Below are 26,723 nucleotides of genomic sequence, written 5' to 3'. Positions count from 1 at the left end.
TTTTGTTAATGGGAATTGGTCTCTAAGAAAACAGTAAGAAAAATACTGCCATGCTAGAACAGGAAGTGATCTTGTTTCCCTTAAATTCTGCTGGAGGCCTGTCAGGGGCTGGTCTTACCAAGAGCACACAAGATTTTGAAGGCTCACTTAAATCAGAGGCACACTGAGCTCTGCAGATCTCCTTTACAGATGTGTTGCAGCCAAAAAGTGTGACGGTCTTACTATTATAAAATTGTAGCTTGGAAATGACTGTAAGAAAACCTAAAAGATCATTACTGAGAATTTGATCAGGAAAGAATTCTCAGGATATAATGATATATAGGCTGAGACCTAAAGAAGCACAGCAGTTAGTGAGGTGAGTAGGGCATTCCAGGCAGAGTGAGTGACATAAGGGGGTGGAGCACAGGTACTAGATATGCAGGTACTAGATGTATCTGAGATAATGAATGAAGGCTCCTGTGGCTGGAGTCCAATGAGAAAGGGGAGAGGTATCTAAGGTAGGGTTATAAAAACCTTCAGAAGCCAGGTTAGGTAAGGCTTTCTAGTTTTGATTTTATCATTGTGTGATCTGATTTATATTTTTTAAAAATATTACTCTGGCTACTGTGTCAAAACCAGTTAGAAGGGTACTGCAGTAGCCCAGATCAGAGGGAGTATAGGCTTAAAGGGTTGCTAGTGGATATGAAAGCACACAGAATCAAGAGATATTTTGTTAGAAGTCATTAGGAAAAACTTGATTGTATGGTAGTCACAGCATAGAGTGGCCCCTAAAATGTTTGCTAGCTTTCTGACTAGAGCTATTCACAAGGGTCTAGTTTGAAATCTGTCTACACTTCAAAATGCAGCACTATAGTTATCCCATTTGTACTAATTTTTCTTCCATAAAATTTCTTATTGAGAACTTAGAATAATGTAATTGCATTCAATATTCCAAATCTTCTCAACCATCTTATCAGTTAGGTGTTCTTTTCCTTTTAAACTATGAGGAAATGGGACAAGGGAGTCAAGCCTGGTAAAGTAATTTGCTTGAGACAAAAGCTGCCACTAAAACTCTGGTCTAAGTGATTCCAGTTCTTCCAATCATCCCCTATACTGTAATACTATATGACCTCCCATTTCCCTCTCTTCCCTTCTATCTGAACCAATGCACAGCTTTCTTTTCCCTCATTACCAAACCCAGTGATCAATTCTCAGTCCTCAACTTACTCACGTTCCCTGATAAGAAAGAAGCCTGCCCCCCCTTTTTTTTGAGATTTTTTTTTTTTTTATGTTATGTTAGTCACCATACGTCATCAGACGCTGCCCTTCTTAAATATTTTTCCACTTGGCTTCTGAGATACAACCATTTTCTTTATTTTCCTATTAGCTCACTAGCTATTCCTTCTCAGTCTCCTTTGCTGGAACTTCCCCTTCTTTCTAACTAAAATACAGACTGCAGTAGGGTCCTTCTCTTTTTAAACTATTACATAACTTCATAAATTATGTCTTCCAAGTCTAAGGTTTTAAATTCTACTTACATGTATATTATTTCTTTCCAGGTTCTTTCTTGGTTTCTTCCTAGTTCTAATAGATAATCCTCAAGTATCATGAACAAAACAGAATTCGTGAACACCTGTCTTTCCCAACTAAGAAAAAGATGTCCAATTGCTCAGGCATAAATCTAGTAAGTTATCCTGGATTTCTCTTTCATCACACACCACTTCCCACTAATCAGCAAGAGGCACCACCTTTAAAATCTGATCAGAATCTGACCCCTTCATGTCACCTTCACTTACTCCTGCCCTCATCTAAGACACCATAATTTCTAATCTGGACTAAAAAATCGCTTTCTAACTGGTCTTTCTGTTTCACTCTTGCTCCCATTTTATTTTCTATACAGTATCCAGAGTAGTCTTTGAAAATACCAAGTTTAGGGGGGCGGAGCAAGATGGCGGAGGAGTAGGAGATCTAGATTTCGTCTGGTCTCAGGAATTCAGCTGAATAGGGATCAAACCATTCTAAACACCTACGGACTCAAGAGGAGATCGAAGAGGAGAGTAGCAACAACTATCTGAACAGAGAAGCGACCACTTACTGGAAGGTAGGACGTGCGGAGAAGTGAATCCGAGGCGATATTCGGGAGGATAGACGGCGGGGGAGGGGGCCTCCGTCGGCGGCTTCTGGCAAGTGATAGAGCCGCGCGGAGCACAAAATCGGAACTGTTAGAAGTCGGCTCCGCTGAGGGACGTCGCTGCAGTGGTTAAGCAGGGGGTGGAATCCTACCGGGACAGTGTGGTCTCAGGACCCTCGGGGTCACAGAAAGACCGGGGGTGCCTGAGTGCACCAGAGCTCCCAGGTATCGGAGCGGGGAAGCCGGCTGCAGAGTCGGAGCTGAGGCGCGGGCTCTCAGCTCGGGGTTGCCATAAACTGTGATCCGCGGCCCAGTCGGGCCACTGCCCCTGCAGCAGGGACCCAATAGGTGGCAGATCCGGGGAGACTCCCCTTCCTTCCCGGGGAGGAGCGGCGCGGGAACGCACCGCAGGGATCTGCTGGGTTTAGAGACTCCACACGGGGTCGGGCGCCAGAGATACAAACGCTTGGTCACAGGCCGGGTGAGCACGGAGAGCGGCCGGAGACCAGGGACAAGGGAGTGACTGCTTTTCTCTGGGGGTGCACTGAGGAGCGGGGCCCCGAGTTCTCAGCTCCTCCGGGTGGAGATTGGGAGGCCACCATTTTTGCCCTGGTCCTCCAAGGCTGTACGGAGAGCTTGCAGGGAACAAAAGCTCCTGAGATCAAACCCAAGCAGCTTGCTTGGCCCGGAGAGACAAGGGCGGGGCAATTCAGCCTCCGGCAAAGACATTTGGAAACCACAGCAACAGGCCCCTCCCCCCAGAAGATCAGCACGAACAGCCAGCAAGCCAAGACCAAGTTTACCGATCAAGGAGAACGGGAGAACTCCAGGGTTAGGGGAATACTGCACATAGAATTCATGGCTTTTTTTTACCACGATTCATTAGTTCATCAAAGTTAATTTTTGTTAACTGTTTTTTGTTTTTTTTTCTTTTTCTTTTTCCCTTTTTCAACCAACATCTTATCAATCTCTTTTTAAAAAAAAAATTTTTTTATTTTTCATTTTTAGAGTCATATTTTATCCCTTCATAGTAGTTACCCTTATTTTTGGCATATATATAAGTTGTTCTCTCTTTAAAATTTTGAGATACAGTTTCTTCTAACAGATAAAAATATACCCTAAATCACTAGTGTATGGTTCTGGTCTAGTCTCCTGCCTGATCACATTCTCTCCCATTTTTTTTTTAAATCTTCTTTCTTTTTTCAAACAACTTCTTCTCTTATCAAATCCTTTTATAAAATCTTTTATAATTTTCATCTTTACAGTCATCTTCTATCCCTTCATTGTATCAACCCTTATTTTGTACATATATGTCTTCCTTCCTTTAAAATTTTAGGAGGCACTTTTTTCTAACAGACCAAAATACGCCCAAAATCTAGTGTGTGGCACTAATCTATGCACTAGCCTGATCATATTTGATCACATTCTGCTTTTTTTGTATTGTTCTGTTTTTGTTTTTATCTTTTTTTTTTTCTCTTTCTTTTTTCTTTCTTTCCCTTTCTTTTCCCCTGGTTTCAGGTCTTTTCTGATTTGTATACAGTATATTTGCTGGGGACGTTGTAAACCTGTTAGCATTTTGTTCTCTCATTCATCTATTCTCCTCTGGACAAAATACAAGACGAAAAAAATCACCTCAGCAAAAAAAACAAGAGGTAGTACCGTCAGCCAGGGACCTACTCAATACGGACATTAGTACGATGTCGGACCTAGAGTTCAGAATCATGACTTTAAAGATACTAGCTGAGCTTGAAAAAAGCGTGGAAGTTATTAGAGAAACCCTTTCTGGAGAAATAAAAGAACTAAAATCTAACCAAGTCGAAATCAAAAAGACTATTGATGAGGTGCAATCAAAAATGGGGGCACTAACTGCTAGGATAAATGAGGCAGAAGAGAGAATCAGTGATATAGAAGACCAAATGATGGAAAGTAAAGAGGCTGAGAAAAAGAGGGAGAAACAACTACAGGATCACGAGGGCAGAATTCGAGAGATAAGTGATTCAATAAGACGAAACAACATTAGAATAATTGGGATCCCAGAAGAAGGGGAAAGAGAGAGAGGGGCAGAAGGTATATTGGAGCAAATAATAGCAGAGAACTTCCCTAATGTGACGAAGGAAACAGGCATCAAAATCCAGGAGGCACAGAGAACCCCTCTCAAAATCAATAAAAATAGGTCAACACCCCGACATCTAATGGTAAAACTTACGAGTCTCAGAGACAAAGAGAAAATCCTGAAAGCAGCTCGGGAGAAGAGATATGTAACTTACAATGGTAAAAATATTAGATTGGCAACAGACCTATCCACAGAGACCTGGCAGGCCAGAAAGGACTGGCAAGATATCTTCAGAGCACTAAATGAGAAAAATATGCAGCCAAGAATATTATATCCAGCTAGGCTGTCATTGAAAATAGAAGGAGAGATAAAAAGCTTCCAGAACAAACAAAAACTAAAGGAATTTGCAAACACGAAACCAGCCCTCCAAGAAATATTGAAAGGGGTCCTCTAAGCAAAGAGAGAGCCTAAAAGCAGCAAAGATCAGAAAGGAACACAGACAACATACAGTAACAGTCACCTTACAGGCAATATACTGGCACTAAGTTCATACCTTTCAATAGTTACCCTGAATGTAAATGGGCTCAATGCCCCAATCAAAAGACACAGGCTATCAGATTGGATTAAAAAACAAGACCCATCCATATGCTGTCTGCAAGAGACTCATTTTAGACCCAAAGACACCCCCAGATTGAAAGTGAGGGGGTGGAAAACCATTTACCATGCTAATGGACACCAAAAGAAAGCTGGGGTGGCAATCCTTATATCAGACAAACTAGATTTTAAAACAAAGACTGTAATAAGAGATGAGGAAGGACACTATATCCTACTTAAAGGGTCTATCCAACAAGAAGATCTAACAATTGTAAATATCTATGCCCCAAACATGGGAGCAGCCAATTATATAAGGCAATTAATAACAAAAGCAAAGAAACACATTGACAACAATACAGTAATAGTGGGGGACTTTAACACCCCCCTGACTGAAATGGACAGATCCTCTAAGCAAAAGATCAACAAGGAAATAAAGACTTTAAATGACACACTGGACCAAATGGACTTCACAGACATATTCAGAACATTCCATCCCAAAGCAACGGAATACACATTCTTCTCGAGTGCCCATGGAACATTCTCCAGAATTGATCACATCCTAGGTCACAAATCAGGTCTCAACCGGTACCAAAAGATTGGGATCATTCCCTGCATATTTTCAGAGCACAATGCTTTGAAACTAGAACTCAATCACAAGAGGAAAGTCGGAAAGAACTCAAATACATGGAGGCTAAAGAGCATCCTACTAAAGAATGAATGGGTCAACCAGGAAATTAAAGAAGAATTAAAAAAATTCATGGAAACCAACGAAAATGAAAACACAACTGTCCAAAATCTTTGGGATACAGCAAAGGCAGTCCTGAGAGGAAAGTATATAGCAATACAAGCCTTTCTCAAGAAACAAGAAAGGTCTCAAATACACAACCTAACCCTACACCTAAAGGAGCTGGAGAAAGAACAGCAAATAAAGCCTAAACCCAGCAGAAGAGAAATCATAAAGATCAGAGCAGAAATCAATGAACTAGAAACCAAAAGAACAGTAGAACAGATCAACGAAACTAAGAGCTGGTTCTTTGAAAGAATTAACAAGATTGATAAACCCCTGGCCAGACTTATCAAAAAGAAAAGAGAAATGACCCAAATCAACAAAATCATGAATGAAAGAGGAGAGATCACAACCAACACCAAAGAAATACAAACAATTATAAGAACATATTATGAGCAACTCTATGCCAGCAAACTAGATAACCTGGAAGAAATGGGTGCATTCCTAGAGATGTATCAACTACCAAAACTGAACCAGGAAGAAATAGAAAACCTGAACAGACCTATAACCACTAAGGAAATTGAAGCAGTCATCAAAAATCTCCCAAGAAACAAAAGCCCAGGGCCAGATGGCTTCCCAGGGGAATTCTATCAGACATTTAAAGAAGAATTAATACCTATTCTCCTGAAACTGTTCCAAAAAACAGAAATGGAAGGAAAACTTCCAAATTCATTTTATGAGGCCACCATTACCTTGATCCCAAAACCAGACAAAGATCCCATCAAAAAGGAGAATTACAGGCCAATATCCTTGATGAACATGGATGCAAAAATTCTCACCAAAATACTAGCCAATAGGATCCAACAGTACATTAAAAGGATTATTCACCACGACCAAGTGGGATTTATCCCTGGGCTGCAAGGCTGGTTCAACATCCTCAAATCAATCAACGTGATACAATACATTAACAAAAGAAAGAACAAGAATCATATGATCCTCTCAATAGATGCAGAAAAAGCATTTGACAAAGTACAGCATCCTTTCTTGATGAAAACTCTTCAGAGTATAGGGATAGAGGGTACATACCTCAATATCATAAAAGCCATCTACGAAAAACCTACAGCGAATATCATTCTCAATGGGGAAAAGCTGAGAGCTTTTCCCCTAAGGTCAGGAACGCGGCAGGGATGTCCACTCTCACCGCTGCTATTCAACATAGTATTAGAAGTCCTAGCCACAGCGATCAGACAACAAAAAGAAATCAAAGGCATCCAAATCGGCAAAGAGGAAGTCAAACTCTCACTCTTTGCAGATGATATGATACTTTATGTGGACAACCCAAAAGACTCCACCCCAAAACTGCTAGAACTCATATAGGAATTCAGTAAAGTGGCAGGCTATAAAATCAATGCACAGAAATCAGTGGCATTCCTATACACCAACAACAAGACAGAAGAGAGACAAATCAAGGAGTCGATCCCATTCACAATTGCACCCAAAACCATAAGATACCTAGGAATAAATTTAACCAAAGAGGCAAAGGATCTGTACTCAGAAAACTATAAAATACTCAGGAAAGAAATTGAAGAAGACACAAAGAAATGGAAAAACGTTCCATGCTCATGGATTGGAAGAACCAACATTGTGAAGATGTCAATGCTACCTAGAGCAATCTACACATTCAATGCAATCCCCATCAAAATACCATCCACCTTTTTCAAAGAAATGGAACAAATAATCCTAAAATTTGTATGGAACCAGAAGAGACCCCGAATAGCCAGGGGAATATTGAAAAAGAAAAGCAAAGCTGGCGGCATCACAATTCCAGACTTCCAGCTCTATTACAAAGCTGTCATCATCAAGACAGTATGGTACTGGCACAAAAACAGACACATAGATCAATGGAACAGAATCGAGAGCCCAGAAATGGACCCTCAACTCTATGGTCAACTTATCTTTGACAAAGCAGGAAAGAATGTCCAGTGGAAAAAAGACAGTCTCTTCAACAAATGGTGTTGGGAAAATTGGACAGCCACATGCAGAAGAATGAAACTGGACCATTTCCTTACACCACACACAAAAATAGACTCCAAATGGTTGAAAGACCTAAACGTGAGACAGGAGTCCATCCAAATCCTAAAGGAGAACACAGGTAGCAACCTCTTCAACCTCAGCCGCAGCAACTTCTTCCTAGAAACATCACCAAAGACATGGGAAGCCAGGGCAAAAATGAACTATTGGGATTTCATCAAGATAAAAAGCTTTTGCACAGCAAAAGAAACAGTCCACAAAACCAAAAGACAACCGACAGAATGGGAGAAAATATTTGCAAATGACCTATCAGATAAAGGGCTAGTATCCAAAATCTATAAAGAACTTATCAAACTCAACACCCAAAGAACAAATAATCCAATCAAGAAATGGGCAGAAGACATGAACAGACATTTTTCCAAAGAAGACATCCAAATGGCCAACAGGCACATGAAAAAGTGCTCAACATCGCTCTGCATCAGGGAAATCCAAATCAAAACCTCAATGAGATACCACCTCACACCCGTCAGATTGGCTAAAATTAACAAGTCAGGGAACGACAGATGTTGGCGGGGATGTGGAGAAAGGGGAACCCTCCTACACTGTTGGTGGCAATGCAAGCTGGTGCAACCCCTCTGGAAAACAGTATGGAGGTTCCTCAAACAGTTGAAATTAGAGCTACCATTCGATCCAGCAATTGCACTACTGGGTATTTACCCCAAAGATACAAATGTAGGGACCCGAAGGGGTACGTGCACCCCAATGTTTATAGCAGCAATGTCCACAAGAGCCAAACTGTGGAAAGAGCCAAGATGTCCATCGACAGATGAATGGATAAAGAAGATGTGGTATATATACACCATGGAATATTATGCAGCCATCAAAAGGAATGAGATCTTGCCATTTGCAACGACGTGGATGGAACTGGAGGGTGTTATGCTGAGTGAAATAAGTCAATCAGAGAAAGACATGTATCATATGACCTCACTGATATGAGGAATTCTTAATCTCAGGAACAAACTGAGGGTTGCTGGAGTGGTCGGGGCTGGGAGGGATGGGGTGGCTGGGTGATAGACATTGGGGAGGGTATGTGCTACAGTGAGCGCTGTGAATTGTGTAAGACTGTTGAATCACAGATCTGTACTTCTGAAACAAATAACGCAACATATTTTAAGAAAAAAGAAAAAGAAGAAGATAGCAGGAGAGGAAGAATGAAGGGGAGTAAGTCAGAGGGGGAGATGAACCAGGAGAGATGATGGACTCTGAAAAACAAACTGAGGTTTCTAGAGGGGAGGAGGGTAGGGGGATGGGTTAGCCTGGTGATGGGTATTAAAGAGGGCACATTCTGCATGGAGCACTGGGTGTTATGAACAAACAATGAATCATGGAACACTACACCAAAACAAATTATGTAATATATGGTGATTCACATAACAATAAAAAAATTTAAAAAAAGAAAAGAAAAAGGATAAAACCCCCCAAAAAAAAGAAAATACCAAGTTTAATCATGTCAGTCTCCTGCTTGATATCAGCCAATCATTATTGTAGTTTCAATGTAATCCCAATTCTTTGTCATGGCATACAGGTCCCTATGTGACCTAGCCCCACCTCCTCTCTGACCTCATTTTCAACTTTTATTCTCCCTAACTGGATGAAAAATATAGGTAAAATTGTTATCACTGGAGGAGGGCTATTCCATTTGAAAAGACAGGGGAATGTGAAAGAAAAGCAAGGAAGTGGTAATTGGGGTGAAGAAGGGGTTTCCTTTGGTAACTGATGCTAAAACCATTTTGCCTTCCAGTATTCAAGCTTCTACTCCACAAGCCTTGGTTTGATCTTTGAAGAGAACTTCTCAGCTAATATCTCAAAGTTGTAGCCAACAAATTAAGTGATTTGACTGTTCTCAACAATGGCCTCCCCTTGCTTGACCATCTCTGACTCACCTGAACTCTGACTTCTTGTCACATCCTGCACAACCTTCCAGGGCTCTTTCCCTTGCTTCAATAAGGAAAGCACATCTGCTCTAGAAATGGAAAATCCTGCTTAAAAGAATGGAAAAAGATATGATTATACTCTGCTTGCCCAGAATTAAAATTGAGTCCACCGTTCATCAAGTAAGAAGGTCAATCACAGAAAGACTGGGGGGGGCACCTGGGTGGCTCAAGGTTAAGCGTCAGCCTTGGGCTGCAGTCATGATCTCAGAGTCCTGGGATTGAGCCCTGCATTGGGCTCCTTAGTCAGTGGGGAGTCTGCTACTCCCTCTCCCTCTCCCTCTGCCCCTCCCCCACCTCGTGTACTCACGTGCTCTCTCTCTCTCTGTTACTCTCTCATTCTCAGATAAATAAATAATATTTTAAAAAAGATTTAGATGAGGGGCGCCTGGGTGGCTCAGTTGGTTAAGCGACTGCCTTCGGCTCAGGTCATGGTCCTGGAGTCCCGGGATCGAGTCCCGCATCGGGCTCCCTGCTCGGCAGGGAGTCTGCTTCTCCCTCTGACCCTCTTCCCTCTCGTGCTCTCTATCTCTCATTCTCTCTCTCTCAAATAAATAAATAAAATCTTTAAAAAAATAAAATAAAATAAAAAAGATTTAGATGAAGGATATGTGAAGAACAGAGAAGATAAAGGTACTCAATGGAACTGTCCATTTTAAAGTCTATAAGCCACAAAGAACTTAGTTGGGACTAGGGTTCTGAAATTCAGCTAGGTACTTAAAATATTTCCCAAATTTCACAAAGACTATAGTCGAATTATTGGGACCAGACAAACTTACCCAGTGAGACCAGGTTGCTATAGTTTTCCAACATCACATCTCTGTACAAATCTTTCTGTTCCAAGTCCAGGCACTCCCACTCCTCCTGAGAGAAGTCTACGGCCACATCCTTGAACAACACCAACCTCTGAAATGACAAGCCCAAGTGTTAAAGTCAAAATAAAGGAATATTTTTCAGAAGTAATGAAAGGAGCGTGCACACACACACACACACACACACACACACACACACACACACACACAGAGTAATAAGAGGAGGAGAAAAGTATTACATAAAGGGGCCAAAACAGTGAACAAATATGTTGAAGCTAACATGGGTAGGTAATGTGGGTAGGTAATAGAAGGGAAGTGAATGAGGAAATACAGAGCACCTAAACAATTCCTCAACATTCCTATTACTCTATCACATAGCCTCTTGGGAACAGCAATGGGAATGAACAAAAGCCAGGTAAGTGTACTTTTGTGATTAAATGAAATAATGTGTACTAGCATATAACACATGCAAATCCTCAAATAAATTGAAAGTTCCTTCTTCCCCTCTCCCTTTAAAGAACTGAAAAGAGAAAGAAAAGGAGGGAAGGAAAAAAAGGAGGTCTGGAAGGCGAAAGGGAAGAAGAGAAAAGAAAAAATAAACCTGATGGGCATATTCCAAAATGTCATTTAAAATGTTTTTAGAAAATTAAGATTTACACATGATTTCAGAAGTTCTTTCCAAGTTAAGTCTCAGAATAATTTAGTAATAATATTCTCTCTTCCTAGTCCTGGCAAATCCTTGTCACAGATATCATTTTTCGAAGCTACATAATATTCCATATTATGATTGTAATCATTTTATTTTGCAGTACTTTGCACTCCTCCTCTAACATCCTTCACAGCTCTGTTTCTAAAATCCTCAACCATTTAATCATCTGGCTGATCATATTACCACTTACCATTGCTCACTGTGCTTCTGCTTATTATGAGCAACAGAAAGCTAATGAAAGATGAGCTACCCTCACACAGATGTGGCCCTTGACCTATTCATACTATTCAAATTCAAAATGGACCCTGTCTCTGTATTAATTCCTGACACAATTCTCTATCTCTCTGTTCTCAATCCTGCATTTGAGCACATTTCCAATCTTAAAAGCTTCATAGAGCAGATCTCACCACATTCTGAGACTAACACCAATTTCCATCTTAATCCATGAGAAAATCCAGGTTAATGAGAAAGGCCAAGTTTTTCACGTGTAATACCATCTCATCAAACCACATTCTGACAGGAGAGGTCACTCAAACACAATTCTTGATTTACAAATGGATCCCTAAAACATTGTTAGAGAAGAGAAGGAGGGCAGTTGAGAAAGACCTGGGACTCATTCCCATCATTCACTAGAATGAGAGTGAGCAGGAGAGCAAACACTTGGTGAAGCAGAAAATCTAGAGATGAGAATACTGAATATTCGTATCCTAGAAAACAATGACTGTGGGTGCCTGGGTGGCTCAGTTGGTTAAATGACTGCCTTCAGCTCAGGTCAGGATCCTGGAGTCCTGGGACTGAGTCCTGCAGGGAGTCTGCTTCTCCATCTGACCCTCTCCCCCTCATGCTCTCTCTGTCTCATTCTTTCTCTCTCAAATAAATAAACAAAATCTTAAAAAAAAAAAGAAAACAATGACTGTTTGATATAAAGAGGAAGAAGAAACATGAACTCACACAAGGCATGGCTTAGAATTGCAACTTATGAGTCCTCCTCTGGCTTCTCCTCATGGAGAAGTGCAGTCCTGAGAAGACAGGGAAGAAAAAGGAAACCATGAAAAGAGGCCTACTTCTAAATGACTTAAGTATTTCCTCCCCTTTTCATGGTGCCTGGACCCTTCCACACCCAAAAATATATACTGAGATCTGCAGAAGCCTAAACAATCTCACCCCTTCCCCAATTCCAGAAAACAGAGATGTAGAAGAATTACTTTATGCTAAAGCAGTACCCAATCCCCATGATGTTGTTAGGGTTCCCTGACCTGGCCTTAGCAGTTCATCTTTTATAACCTAGGGGACCCTGATCCAGATTTATCCAAGTGGTTCCCACCTCAAGGACACTGATGGGGCCTTCAGGCTTTGAAATCATCTGTTATCTATGTAGGCCAATTCCTAGGAAAAACACTTTCCATGACTAAGATCTCAACACACTATTTACCTCAAGTGCTTCCCTGGTTCATTCTCACATTCCAGTGCAAGAAAGCATGCTGAATGCAAAGCACAGGCTTCATCTAGGCCACATAAAGTCTCACTACACTCACCCAGTAACCAAGGAACAAACCCAAACACTCTCTAACAGAAAACAACTGCCTATTGCATTGAATCATGGCCTTAGCTGAATTCAGGAACTCTGGAGGCAGTACCTCCCTATAATACTGCTTAACATCATTCTGTCTCTAAACGTCAGGCTAAAGATGGTTTAAGACAGTGGCTGTACAAGAAATAATTTCCACCGAGCACATACTATGTGCTCGATGCCTTATACACATTAACATTTAATTGATGAGCAAACAGGTCTGTGAATTTAACCACCACCACCATTTTCCACTCCATCAGCTCTAGCATCTTCCTTTTATTTCTTTTTCTAACAGCTTTGCTGATATATAATTCACATCTCATAAATTCATACTCTTTAAAATACAAGTGAATGGTTTTTAACAAATTCAGAGATGTGCAACCATCACCACTATCTAATTTTAGAATATTTTCATTATCCAAAAATAAAACCCATAGGCATTAGCAATTCCATTCTCATTTCCCCAGATCCTGGCAACCACTAATCTACTCTTTGTATCTATAGATCTACCTATTCTAGATAGACATTTTGCATAAATGAAACTACAATTTGTGTCTTTTGTGACTAGCTTCTTTCACATACTATAATGTTTCAAGGTTCATCTATGTTTCAGCATGGACCAGAACTTCATGCCTATATATTGCCAAATAACATTCTGATGTATGGATAGAGCATCTTTTTGCCCCATTCATTAGTTGATGGATATTTGCATTGTTTACATCTTTTGTTACTATAAATAACGCTACTAAGAACATTTAGCTACATATTTTCGTGTGGACATATATTTCTTTTCTCTTAGATATACCTAGGAATGAATTTGTGGGGTGATATGGTAACTCTGTTTAACATTTTCAGGGACTGCCAAATTCTGTTCCAAAGCAGCTGCATCATCTTACAATTCCAGCAAAAATCTGTCAAAGTTCCAGTTATTCCACATCTTCACCACCTTTTGGGGTTATAGTCATTCTTGTGAATTTGAAGTGGTATGTCACTGTGATTTTGATTTACACTTCCCTGATGATACTGACCATTTCTATCCCTTCTTTGGAAAAATGTTTTCAAATTATTTGCTCATTTTAAAAACCTGGTTGTCTTTTTATTGTTGCCTTGTAATAATTCCTCATATATTCTAAAATAGAATTCCTTTATTGAACATACAATTTGCACATTTTGGTCCCATTTTGTGGGCTATAGTCTCCCTTATTTCATGGTGTCTTTTGAAGCTCAAAAGTTTTTAAATTTGCTAAAATCCTACTTATATAATTTTTGTTCCTTTGGTTGCTTGTGCTTTTGGTGTCATATAAAAGAAACCATTATCTAACCTAGGTAATGGAGATCTCCTTTGTTTCCTTCTAAGAGTTTTAAGGTTTTAGCTTTTTTCTTCCTCAAGTTTTTATTTAAATTCCAGTTAGTTAACATACAGTGTAATATCAGTTTCAGGTATAGAATTTAGTAATTCATAACTTACATACAATACCCAGTGCTCATCACAAGTGCCCTCCTTAATACCCATCACCCATTTAACCCATCCCCCCACCTACCTTCCCTCCAGTAACCATCAGTTCGTTCTCTATAGCGAACAATGTTTTCTAGTTAGCCGCTCTTTTTCATTTTTTCCCCCATGTTCATCTGTTTTGTTTCTTAAATTCCACGTAAGAGTGAAATCATATGGTATTTGTCTTTCTCTGACTTATCTCAATTGGCCTAATACTATCTAGCTTCATCCTTGTTGTTGCAAATGGCAAGATTTCATTCATTTTCATGAATGAGAAATATCCCATTGGATATATAAACCACATCTTCTTTATCCATTCATCAATCAATGGACATTTGGGCTCTTTCCCTAATTTGGTTATTGTTGATAATGCTGTTATAAAGAGCGGGATGCATGCATCCCTTTCTTTGAATCAGTGTTTTTGTATCCTTTGGGTAAATACCTAATAATGCAATTGCTGGGTCATAGAGTAGCTCTATTTTTAACTTTTGAGGAATCTCCATATTCCAGAGTGGCTAAACCAGTTTGCATTCCCACCAACAATGTAAGAGGGTTCCCCTTTTTTCACATCCTTGCCCAACACCAATTGTTTCTTGTGTTGTTGATTTTAGACATTCCAACTGGTGTGAGGTGATATCTCATTGTAGTTTTGGTTTGTATTTCCCTGATGATGAGTGATGTTGAGCATCTTTTCATGTGTCTATTAGCCATCTGCATGTCTTCTTTGGAAAAATGACTATTCATGTCTTCTGCCCATTTCTTAACTGGATTATTTGTTTTTTGGGTGTTGAGTTTGATAAGGTCTTCATAGATTTTGGATACTGACCCTTTATCACATATGTCATTTGCAAATATCTTCTCCTGTTCCATAAGCTGCCTTTTACTTTTGCTGATTGTTTCCTTTGCTGTGTAGAAGGTTTATTTTGATGTCTCAATAGTTCATTTATGCTTTTGTTTCCTTTGCCTCAGGAAACATTAATAAGAAACTGCTACAGCCAATGTCCAAAAGGTTACTGTCTGTGTTCTCCTCTAGGATTTTGATGGATTCTTGTCTCACATTTAGGTCTTTCATCCATTTTGAATTTATCTGTGTGTATAGTGCAAGAAAATGGTCCAGTTTCATTCTTTTGCATGTGGCTGTCCAATTTTCCCAACACCATTTGTTGAAGGGACTGTCTTTTTTCCATTGCATATTCTTTTCTGCTTTGGTGACAATTAGTTGACCATAGTGTTGAGGGTCCATTTCTGGGTTCTCTATTCTGTTCCATTTGTCTATGTGTCTGTTTTTGTGCCAGTACCATGCTGCCTTGATGATTACAGCTTTGTAATACAGCTTGAAGTCTGGAATTGTGATGCCTCCAGATTTGATTTTCTTTTTCAGCATTACTTTGGCTATTTGGGGTCTTTTCTGGTTCCATACAAATTTTAGGATTGTTTCTTCTAGCTTTGTGAAAAATGCTGATGATATTTTAATAGGGATTGTATTAAATATGTAGATTGCTTTGGGTAAAATAGATATTTTAACACTATTTGTTCTTTCAATCCATGAGCAAAATGTTTTTCCATCTATTTGTATCTTCCTCAATTTCTTTCATAAGTGTCCTATAGTTTTCAGAGTATAGATCTTTTACCTCTTTGGTTAGGTTAGGCTTATTTCTAGGTGTCTTATGGTTTTTGGTGCAGTTGTAAAGGGGATTGATTCCTTGATTTCTCTTTCTGCTGCTTCACTGTTAGTGTATAGAAATGCAACAGACTTCTGTGTGTTGATTTTATATCCTGCAATTTTGCTGAATTCCTTTATCAGTTCTATCAATTTTTTGGTGGAGTCTTTTGGGTTTTCTACATAGAGTATCATGTCATCTGCAAAGGGTGAAAATTTGACTTTTTTTTTTGCCAATGTGGATGCTTTATACTTCTTTTTGTTGTCTGACTGCTTTACATATATTTTTTTCCTACTATTTTCTGTTAAATTTTTTAAGTCTTAGATTTTTTTCTGTACCAGCATAAACATGTATCATTAAAGAAGGATGTGAGATTTGGGATAACTTCATAGAAATCCCAGTTCAAGGGCATTTTCTTCTTTGACACTGTGATGTGCAATGTTCCTAGTAATAGACTCTTTTTTGGGAGTAGGATTTTGTAAGAGTTTTGACTAATTACAAAGTTAGAGAGCACAATCCCTCCGAGACTACCCTCAACTCTGACACAAACTATAAGCTCCCCAAACCAACTAAGGCCAATTGAGAGTTTAAAACTACTCTCAAGTTCAAAATTCAGGATTCATAGCTATTCACTGAAAGCTATTATGCTCACAGTTACATAGGAAGTTATTATATGAAAAAAGATACAGATTAAAATCAACTTATAGAAGAAACACATAGGGCAAATTTCAGGAGAAATACCAAACATGGAGCTTCCATGTCTTTTTCCATGCAGTCAGGATGTGATACTCTCCTGACATCAATGTGTGATGAAACGCATGGAGTACTGCCATCCACAGAAAGTCACCTGAGCCTCAATTTTTGAGTTTTTATGAGAGCTCCAGATGTGGGGATGGCTCATTAATTGACTATGTCATTGATCTGTCTCCAGGTCAATTGATATCCTGTGATCCAAAGCCCCCACTCTTGGTCACACTGTTGTCCTTTCTCACATGGCCAACCATTACCCTAATACTATACAGGTGTGCCCAGTCCCTACGCTACATCACATTGTTAGATTATACTGTGTGACCTAAGGCTTCCAAGGAAACAAAGACTCAGGCATCACATTCCAAGGGCCCAGAGATTATCTCCCAAAAGTACTAAAATGACCAGACCTCTGTTTGGCAAGGCCAAACTCTTGGCTACATAAATTCTGTCACTTCTGAATCTGTGACATTCTTTTGGTTCTGAAAAGCATTTAGTTTCCAACACTTGATTCCTTTTTTCCTTTCACTATCATCCTTGAAAGCATGCCTTTTCTTTTTATATTGCTTTCCCTCTCCTCAAGGAGTGGGCATTTCCTAAGAGTGCCACCTTTCATCTCACCATTTTCAAGAATCTTCCTTTCAGTCAAAAGGCAATACTCTTAACAGGGTCAGTCATGTTGTCAGTATGTTCCCACTCAAGATGGACCTCTATATTCATGGGATTAAGTTATCCATTTTCCAACACTACAACATATCTCTCACTTTTCTCTCCCTAACTCTTTAGTCTAGTATGGACACCAGAGCTGATCTGCCTGTTTGGGGTATGTATTTCTCCACTTACATAGAAACTGAAGTTTATAGTAACCTCTAGCTTTGAATAAGGCTATAGGCATAGGTTGTTATATGCAGTTTTGTTTTCCTTGATGATTCATATGGTTTTTAAGGGATATTTGGGAAGATATAAGTCCTCTTAATTTCTTTCAATTCTTTCAAAATTATAAAGAGAAAATCCAGTGAAAATTGTGAGATATAAAAATGACACAAATATTTGGAAATGTCGTATTTGATAAAGGTGGCATCTTGTATCAGTGGGGAATATATGGACCTTTAAAAAGGTGATGATGGAATAAGTAGTCATTTGAAAAATGAAAAAACTGGACTACTCCTCACAATATATCAGATTAAGCTCCAGATCAAGCTGCTTGTGAAATGTAAAAACTGAGGGGTGCTTGGGTAGCTCAGTCGGTTAATCATCTGCCTTTAGCTCAGGTCCTGGGATCGAGTCCTGAGTCCAGGCTCTCCTCCCCACTTGTGCTCTCTGTCACTATCTCTGTCTGTCTCTCTCTCAAATAAATAAAACCTAAAAAAAAAAAAAGAAAAATGTAAAAATTGAAATCATATAAGAAGAAGCAATGCCTGGATTTTTCAAAAATTCAGGAGTTAGAGAAACTTACCTGCTGTAAGCCAAATCTATAGGTAATAAGGGAAAGATAGATACTTAACTACAAAAAAAAATTATTTTAATTGGGAAAACACCATTAGCAAAAGATAAATGACGACCTGGGAAAAGGCAAATTAACAAATATATAGAAAATAGCTTTAAAGGCAGAAAAAGAATAATACTCCTATAGAAAAATGGACAAAAGAAATGGACAGTTCATAGTAAAACAAATACAAATACACTAAAGTATATAAGGAGATGTTCAACTTTGCTCACTATTACAGAAATGTTAATTAAAATTACACTGAGAGGGGCGCCTGGGTGGCTCGGTCGTTGAGCGTCTGCCTTCGGCTCAGGTCATGATCCCAGGGTCCTGGGATCGAGTCCCGCGTCGGGCTCCCTGCTCCGCGGGAAGCCTGCTTCTCCCTCTCCCACTCCCCCTGCTTGTGTTCCCTCTCTTGCTGTGTCTCTCTCTGTCAAATAAATAAATCTTTAAAATATATATATATAAAATAAAATAAAATATAAAAAATAAAATAGAATAGAATAGAATAAAATAGAATAAAATAATAGAATAGAATAGAATAGAATAAAATATAAAATAAAATAAAAATTAAATTAAAATAAAATAATAAAATAAAATAATAAGACAAAATAAAATAAAATAAAATAATAAAATTAAATTAAATTAAATTAAAATAAATAAAAATAAAATAAAATAAAATAAAATAAAATAAAATAAATAAAATAAAATAGAATACAATACAATACAATAAAATAAAATAAAATCACACTGACAGAACAAGGTCCCTAGAAAATATCCAAAAGTTTACTGGCATATTGTTGGATGACCTATGGGAAAACCAGTAATAAAATGCTGACTGAGTAAATGTACAACCTCAGAGGAGGGGAATTTAGCAATAACCAGGAAGCTACAGAAGCACCTCACCAGTGAGCCAGCCGTCCTTCTCCTAGCAGTCCCCTTCAAAGATGAGCTAGCAGGGCGCCGGGGCCGCTCAGGCAGTTTGGCATCTGACTTTTGATTTCAGCTCAGGTCATGAGCTCAGGGTCATGAGATCAAGCCCCAAATCAGGATCCGCACTCCCTGCCTGCTTGAGATGATCTCTCCCTCTCTCTCTGCCCCTCCCCCCCAATCACATGCACATGCTCTCTCTCCAAATAAAATCTTTTGTAAAAAAGGAAAAAATAAAGCCAGGAACATTCCAAAAGCTAAATGCTGTTGAACTTTTTTATTTATCTATTTTGTTGATTTTTCTCTTCTTAATTTCTAATTTTAGAATACTTCCATATTTTGTTGTTTCCCTGTAGACAATTATCTGCTAATCAATTTTCTGTTGCTTTTCAATGGTTAGACTTTTTACTTTTTTTCTCTAGTCTCAGTGCAGTGTCTACAATCTGAAATAAATGTTGGATAGAAATAGGGACATCACTCTTTTTTCCTGATTTTTCCTTAAGGGCATACATTTTTAAACAACTTTGTTGAGATTTAATTCACATGCCATACAATCCACATTTTTAAGTGTACGAGTCCATGGTTTTTAGTATATTCACAGAATCCATTACCACAATCAGTTTTAGAACATTTTCATTATTCCAAAAGAAAGCCTGCAACCATTGGTCACCATTCCTCCAGACATTTTCCAAAGCAACCACACCATTTTATATTCTCTCTTTCTATTTATATTCTCTCTATATTTTATATTCTCACCAGTTGTGTGTGAGGGTTCTAATTTATTCACATTTTTTTTTTTTTTGAGAGAGCACACGCACGTGAACAGGAGTGGGGGTAGGGGGTAGAGGGGCAGGGAGAGAATCTTAAGCGGGTTTGATGCTCAGGGCAGAGCCTACGCAGGGCTCCATCTCTTGACCCTGAGATCATGACCTGAGCAGAAGTCAAGAATTGACTAAACCACCCAGGGTCCCCTCTTCACATCCTTCTTAACACTTGTTACAATCTAACTTTTCTATTGTAGCCATTCCAGTCAGGGTGAGTGATATTGCTCTGTGGTTTTGATTTGTATTTTCCTGATGGCTAATGATGTTGAGCACCTTGTCATGTGCTTAATAGCAATTTGTATATCTTCTTTAAAGAAATGCTATTCAGGATAGTTTGTCCGTTTTTAATTGGGTTGTTTAACTTTTTATTGTTAGGTTGTAATATATCTTTATATATGCTGGACACAAGGCCCTCATCAGAAAAATAATTTGCAAGAATTTTGCCCCATAATGTCTTGGGGTTGTCTTTGACTCTCTTGACAGTGTTCTTTGAAGCACAGAAGTTTTTAATTTTAATGAAGTCCATTTACCTACTTTTCGTTTTGTTGCTTGTGGCATATATAAATATAAATACATCTAAAGCACACTAATGTGCTTTCTTACAGTACATTTTACTTATTTTTTAAAGGTTTTATTTATTTATTTGAGAGAGAGAGAGAGAGCAAGAGGGGGGAGGGTCAGAGGGAGAAGTAGACTCCCTGCTAAGCAGGGAGCCCGATGTGGGACTTGATCCCAGGACTCCAGGATCATGACCTAAGCCGAAGGCAGTCGCTTAACCAACTGAGCCACCCAGGCGCCCCACTTACAGTACATTTTAAAAGATGGAATAAACTATAAGAGAAAAAAGTGACTACTTTTTGAAGGAAGAGATGAAATTAAACCTTGTTTTGCATATTTGACTTTGGGGCCACATAAATACTTTATATAATTATAGGAAAAAATTAAATTCTAAAAGAGCAATCTCTAAAAATTAAAACAAATCTTTGATTCCAATTTGTAGCATAACATCTCAAGAGGAACTATTCCAAATGACTCTAGCATACAGTAATTTGATTCCATATCCCCAGTGGAATATACCTGAAAGAACAAGAAGATTATAATAAACAAAGAAGCAAAAACAGAAAACTGTTTTCAGTAATCAAATCACTATTATTATTTTGAGTGTTCTTTATAAAGTATGGAAGAATCATAGTATTTATTCCATATTTTATAAAGTGTGGAATAAAGAACTGTCCTTTTTCTGTTCCATGATCTCATCCGGAATACATTACATTAACTCTCATATCTCTAGGCTCCTTGGGGTTGTGACATTTATTTTTTAATCTTTTAAAATTTACGGATATACTAGCTTTGTAAAGCCACAGAAACAATGATCAACCCTGTAGCAATGAATACCCTAGCACCTAGAATATAGTCAAGAAATGCCATTTCCCATCAATATGAAGGAGGCTTGAATCAGGAAATGGACAAGAACCTCAAACAGGGTAATAATGCTTGATTTTTGGTTTTGTTTACAATTTATGTTTACAATTTCAAGTAAATTTAATTCAATACAATTCAAGTACTCTGGGTCCCTGCCATAGAACAAGTCCTATTTGGGGTATTATTCAGCCAATGAGCTCAGAAACAGAGGGCAGAAATGCGTTAACGATAAAATAACACATATTAATATGAGTCTTCTGTTTTTCCTTTTCTAAACTCAAATTTAACTCCAATAAATTCCATCTACCCATTTATTTTTCCTGAACAAGCTATCAAGTTTATAAGAGGCCTTTTCACATAAAAGGTGAGGGTCTGATTTGAAATAGTACTAGAAATCTGACAACTGTTTAGAAACAAAGTAATAGCATTTCTCCTTCATGGGTGTTATGGAAATTTGATTTCCATTAAGTGTGTGTTTAGAAGGCAGGTATGTGGGCAGTGCTTCCTTAAAAATTGCAGCTGGCACCTACTCTCTGTAAAAATGAAATCATCTCTATTAGCATTCACTAAATCAGATACTGAATTTCACCTTTTAAACTCTGCTCCTATTTGGTACACCCCTTGTCTCATTTTGGAAATAAAGTTTCATTGGAACTTATCCACATCCTTTTGCTTATATATTATATATGGCTGCTTTCACTCTACAACAAAGTTGAGTAGTTGCAAATGAGAATGTATGACCCATAAACCTAAAACATTAGCTAGATAGTCCTTTGCAGACAGTTTGTCGATTCCTGACTAAGATCTACTGAAAACCAAGAAAGCTGGCAAAGACTACTAAGATCAAGTCAAAAGGACCCGAGTCAACCTGAAAAGGCTCCAAATGGTCAAATATGGCACAATACTAACTTAAGTATACATAAAAAACTGCAACAGACTGAAACACGTAAATGTATCAAAATCCACACCTTTATAATGACAGTAAAAAATAATAATCACTGTTCCCCAGGAAAGAATGCTAGCAAACCATTATTTCATTATGATTCATTATTTCCTCATTTTGAAAACTGTTAAGTTAGGAGAAAAAAAATCTGTCTTGCCTACCTTAAGGAATCTGTACCTCAAGATAACCAATCCGTTCATACAGGGAATTTTCACTTTATATAATTATTCCCATTAAAGAAAAGAGATATATAATTAATTAGACTATTTAGCAATCTCTAATGAAATAATAATAGAAAATATCACAAAAAGAGGCAAGCAGACATTATATGCCTCTTCATGGAAGTATACACTAGGATCAGTATAGTCATTTTGCCCAAAAAAAGGGGGAGTGGAAATGGAGGGAACACACTAAACCCGATGAAGCCTCTAGATCTAACCTTGAACTAGAGAAATATAGAAAAACATGTTAATGATGACAGACTGTGGGAAACTTTACTGGACAAATCACCCAGCTTCTTCAAGAAATACGTTGAAAGGAAAGAGAGAAAGAAAGAAAAAGAATGAGGGGTGCCTGGGTGGCTCAATCGGTTGGGCGTCTGATGCTTGGTTTCAGCTCAGGTCATGATCTGGTGGTCGTGAGATAGAGCCTGGAGTTGGTGTCAGGCTCCATGCTCAGTGGGGAGTCCGCTTCAGATTTGGTCTGCCTCTTCCTGTGCCCCTCCCCCCACTCACATGCTCACTCTCTCTTAATTAAACAAGAATAAGAAACTATAGATTTTTAAAAAGACTTATGAACCAATCACAATGCATGGATCTTATTTGGGTCCAGATTCAAAGAAATCTTAAAATTGAAAACAAAGTTATTTGCCCTGGGGGGGAATCTAAACTCTAACCTGGAAATCTGATATTAAGGAAATATTATTTATTTTTTTAGGGAGATTAATGGTATTTGATTAAGTTCTTAAAAGACCATCATTTATATACACATTTATGGATGGAACGATACAGCTTCTGGTATGTACCTCAAAATAATCCTTGGTAAGTAGAGGTACAGATTAAACAAGATCAGCCATGAGTCAGTCATTACTGAAACTGAGCAAAGTGGTGCACAGACGTTCACTGCTGCTTTGTCTATTTTTGTACATGATTGAATTTTTTACAATGAAGAGTTAAGGAAAATGCTGATCAGGGCTTAGTAAACTGATTTTACCACACACAAAAATCAGGTAACAACCCCACAGCTTCAAAAACCCTGTAACAGCATATTAATAATTTCCTTAAACTTTCCAACAACCAGCAAAATACCTTGAATAAAACATTAAATCAGAAAATATTGTTAGAAAAGTGATAATACAAGGGACAACATAGCAAAAACTATTGAAAATTTAAAGTCCACATAAACACTGTTTGAGAAACTAGCATTCATTCTACCAACAAACTCACTGATAGGCTAAATGACATATAGTCAAGGATATTTATCCCACCATTGTTTATAACAGCAAGACTAATAGCCATCTGAAAGTTCATTAATAAGGGTTAGTTCTTAAAATTACGGAATTATGTAATACCGGGCAGCCATAAAGTGAAGAAGTCAATCATGTACTAAAGGATATATAGAATTCCCCTGGAAGTACTCAAGAACCTAGGCACACTGGCTGCTTTCTAAGGAGGAAAAGCTCATGATTAAGGGCAGGGCTGGGAAGAATTCACTGTATACTCTTCTGAACCTTTTAAATACTTAGAAGATGCTCTCTCAAACAATGAAATTGAAAAGAAAATACTCAAAGTCAAGGCTTTCAAATTTCACTCTGTGAGATGTATTCCATTCCTTCAAAAATCTTAGAAAAAGACTAAGTATAAAAATGGAATTGAAATGTTTGCCCAGTGAATATGTGTACCTCAAGTCATAAGGAACAAAATGGGAGTGGAATAATCTCATTGGGTCCACTCCTTCTGGCCCCACTACTCTTTGGAATAGCCAGGCCCAAAGAGCAGAACACTAAAAGGATCCTTGTTACACTCCTTGTTACGGAGTTTCAAAAGAAAGAAAGCAATGTTCCCGTATTGGGAAAAACCAGAAAACACTTCAGAGACAGAAGAAAGAATAACAGCTTACCTTGGATAAAACTCTCAGTTGTCCAACAGCGGCTCTTCCCTTAGTCTCTGGTCACCTGTGTAAGACAAGTCCATTGATTGGTAAGAGATAAAGAATCGTGAGACACCAAGCCTTTCTTTGAGCCCAGACTGACTTGTTAGAAACAAGCAACTACTTCCACCCGACTCCCACCCCTCTTGAACTAATAAATAAACATTCAGAGGAAGGTCAGAGAGAGACTTGAGCAATGCTGCCCCCTCTGAGAACCAAAGTGGAGGTGGAGAATCCCCACAAGTCTCCCCAGGTGATTTCCTGAGGGAAGAGACTGGAATCTTACAACCCCAGCTTTTTTCCTCCCCTTTTCTCAGGCTCTCCCCTGAACTTGGGGCTGTTTCTGGCTCTAAAACCTCAATATGAAATCAGGTTTGTGACTTGGAGATAAATCTCTCTATCTGGAATCTTTTAATCTAGGATTCACCTTTCTATCTTCCCACATCAGACAGGGACATTTCCAGGGAACCTGGGCCCCCATGGCTACAAGGAGAGGGGGCAGCTGTAACAGCACTCCAGCCAGTCTTAAGGCTTACTTGCTTCAAGTTAACACACTCCTTGCTTGCTGACTTAAGTCCCTTGATCTGCGACAGAACTAGTTTGCTTTCTTTGAGACAGGCAGACCAGTGGCCTTCAGGAATAAAGGACCAGAACCTTCCTAGGCCACAGAGGCCAGCAAGTCTGTTTGAAGTCCCTTTAGTTTTCTGATTAGCCCAGCAATCTTTTAGCAAAATGTTTTTCTTTTTTAAGGTCACAAAAATGATTTTACTGGCCTCCCTCTGCGCATCTGTAGATTTTGCCCTCCTTTTCAGAAAAAACAGAGTACTCTTGCACAACCCCTGAGTACGAAGGAACAAGACCTTCTTGCACAACCCACCGAAACGCAGAGCACCAAGGAACTACAATTTCTTGTACAACCTCCGAGGACCAAGATTAACTCTATAGCTGGCATCAAGTCTGCATGTCATCAAGAAATGTCACAGACCACTGCACTCCCTTAACCGATTAAACCCCTTTAAAAATCTCTGGGCCAAAAATAAACAACAAAACGAAACAAAACAAAAAAATAAGTGAAAATAAAAATAAAAATCTCGGGGCCAGGAAGAAACCTGAGTCGGTCTTTGGACAAGAGTCTGCCTCCTTCCCCAGTGGCCGGCCTTCCTTAAAAGGAATTTGATTCCTTTCCAGTCAAAACTCTTGAGTATTGGCCTTTCCAGCCACCGATAGCCCAATCTGGGTTTCCGCAACGCAGCCAGCCACAGAGACCCCACAACCACAAGCTTCCAGAAACCCTCAAACCCACAACTGGCCTCAGGGTGACCATTTCGCTATCATTGCTCCCTCCTCCACCCCACGCCCCCCATTCGGCTCCCAGCTAGACACAGTTGGGAGGGGCCAAACTCATAAAAAGTCAATGACACAACTAAAGGAGGAGTCAATCTCAAAGCTTTACACAAGCACTCACACAGCTGGAGACACAATTACCACTCCGTCATGTGCTCACACATAATCATGCAGTCCCACAGGCACATTACGTCACACACACACACACACTGACGTGTTAATGGCTGAGGCTCCGCACACAGCCGGTCTCGGTCCCCGGGCTAAGACAGGCCTCACCTTCAGCCTCCCCGGCGTCCGGCTCACGCTCCGCCAGACCGGAACGAACCCACGGGCCGCGCTTCCCCGGCCGGGTCGCTGTGCAGCTCGCTCCAGCACAACGGCGCTGACCACGTTAGAAGGAAGTGACGTCACTCGCGGAGGCCTCTGGAAAGTGTAGTCCAGAACACGAAAGACCCCAGCAAAAAGCGTTCGACCCGAGTATTCCTCCCCAGGCGCCAGCCCGCCACCCCCGACTCCTCCATTCTCTACGGCGAATCACTGCGACCGTGCAGTCCCGGCTGCGCACCCGGCAGCCCAACTCGCATTCAGCCGGAAGTTTATTTCCGCCCCGGGGACTTCTGGGACCTGTAGTGTGGCGTAGGAGCCCTGGAGTTCGGAGCGGGGCGGTCGGGAACCCTCAGCCCCAGCTTGGAGCAGGCTGTGGGAGGTGCCGCCGCAGAGTCCCGAAGACCTGCGGGGGTTGGGGGCGATCGGAGTCTGACGAGAAGAGGAATGCCTGGGCCCTAACTGCAGCCAGGCTTGTGGGGAAGGAGAGAGAGGGAGAGTGACGCTTTAGTGCTGGTCTGAGTGCGTTTGCTTCGGTTTATCACCTCGGGTGTGGTTGTGTTGCTATGCCTCAGACTGTTTCACGATTTCTTTTTAAATAATAAAAAAATAAGTTGGGTGTTTAAAGTACAGTTTTTGAATGTAACACACAAAAAAGTGCCCAAATCATTAGAGTAAAGCTGGATACATTTTCATAGATTGCTCAGACTTGTGTACTCGTGTAGCATCCCAGAAGTCCCCTACCTGCCTCCTGTAAAGTCTCCATCTGATTTACAACATAGATTAGTTTTGCCTGGTTTTG

The 26,723-nt window shown here is 39.5% G+C and overlaps 1 protein-coding gene across 1 annotated transcript in view; it reads right to left on the bottom strand.

Moving 5' to 3' along the window:
* Nucleotides 1–25,961, bottom strand: part of LOC114198975 (uncharacterized) — a 44,796-nt gene extending 18,835 nt beyond the window's left edge. Inside the window, exons 1-5 of the mRNA XM_028090702.2 lie at nt 25,874–25,961; nt 24,224–24,278; nt 11,979–12,046; nt 10,286–10,412; nt 9,459–9,557 (exon numbers count right to left, since the gene is read on the bottom strand). Of these exons, the coding sequence (XP_027946503.2) occupies nt 9,459–9,557; nt 10,286–10,412; nt 11,979–11,987 (235 nt within the window). The 5' untranslated portion in view covers nt 11,988–12,046; nt 24,224–24,278; nt 25,874–25,961. The remainder of the gene's footprint in view (nt 1–9,458; nt 9,558–10,285; nt 10,413–11,978; nt 12,047–24,223; nt 24,279–25,873) is intronic.
* Nucleotides 25,962–26,723: the final 762 nt, after the last annotated feature.

This window comes from Eumetopias jubatus, unplaced genomic scaffold (genome assembly GCF_037043125.1).
Source record: "Eumetopias jubatus isolate StellerSeaLion01/CBP00866 unplaced genomic scaffold, mEumJub1_p1.0 scaffold_10, whole genome shotgun sequence".
NCBI classification, from domain to species: domain Eukaryota; kingdom Metazoa; phylum Chordata; class Mammalia; order Carnivora; family Otariidae; genus Eumetopias; species Eumetopias jubatus.
The sequence above is the reverse complement of the archived record's forward strand: the minus strand, read 5'-3'. Positions and strand labels throughout refer to the sequence as shown.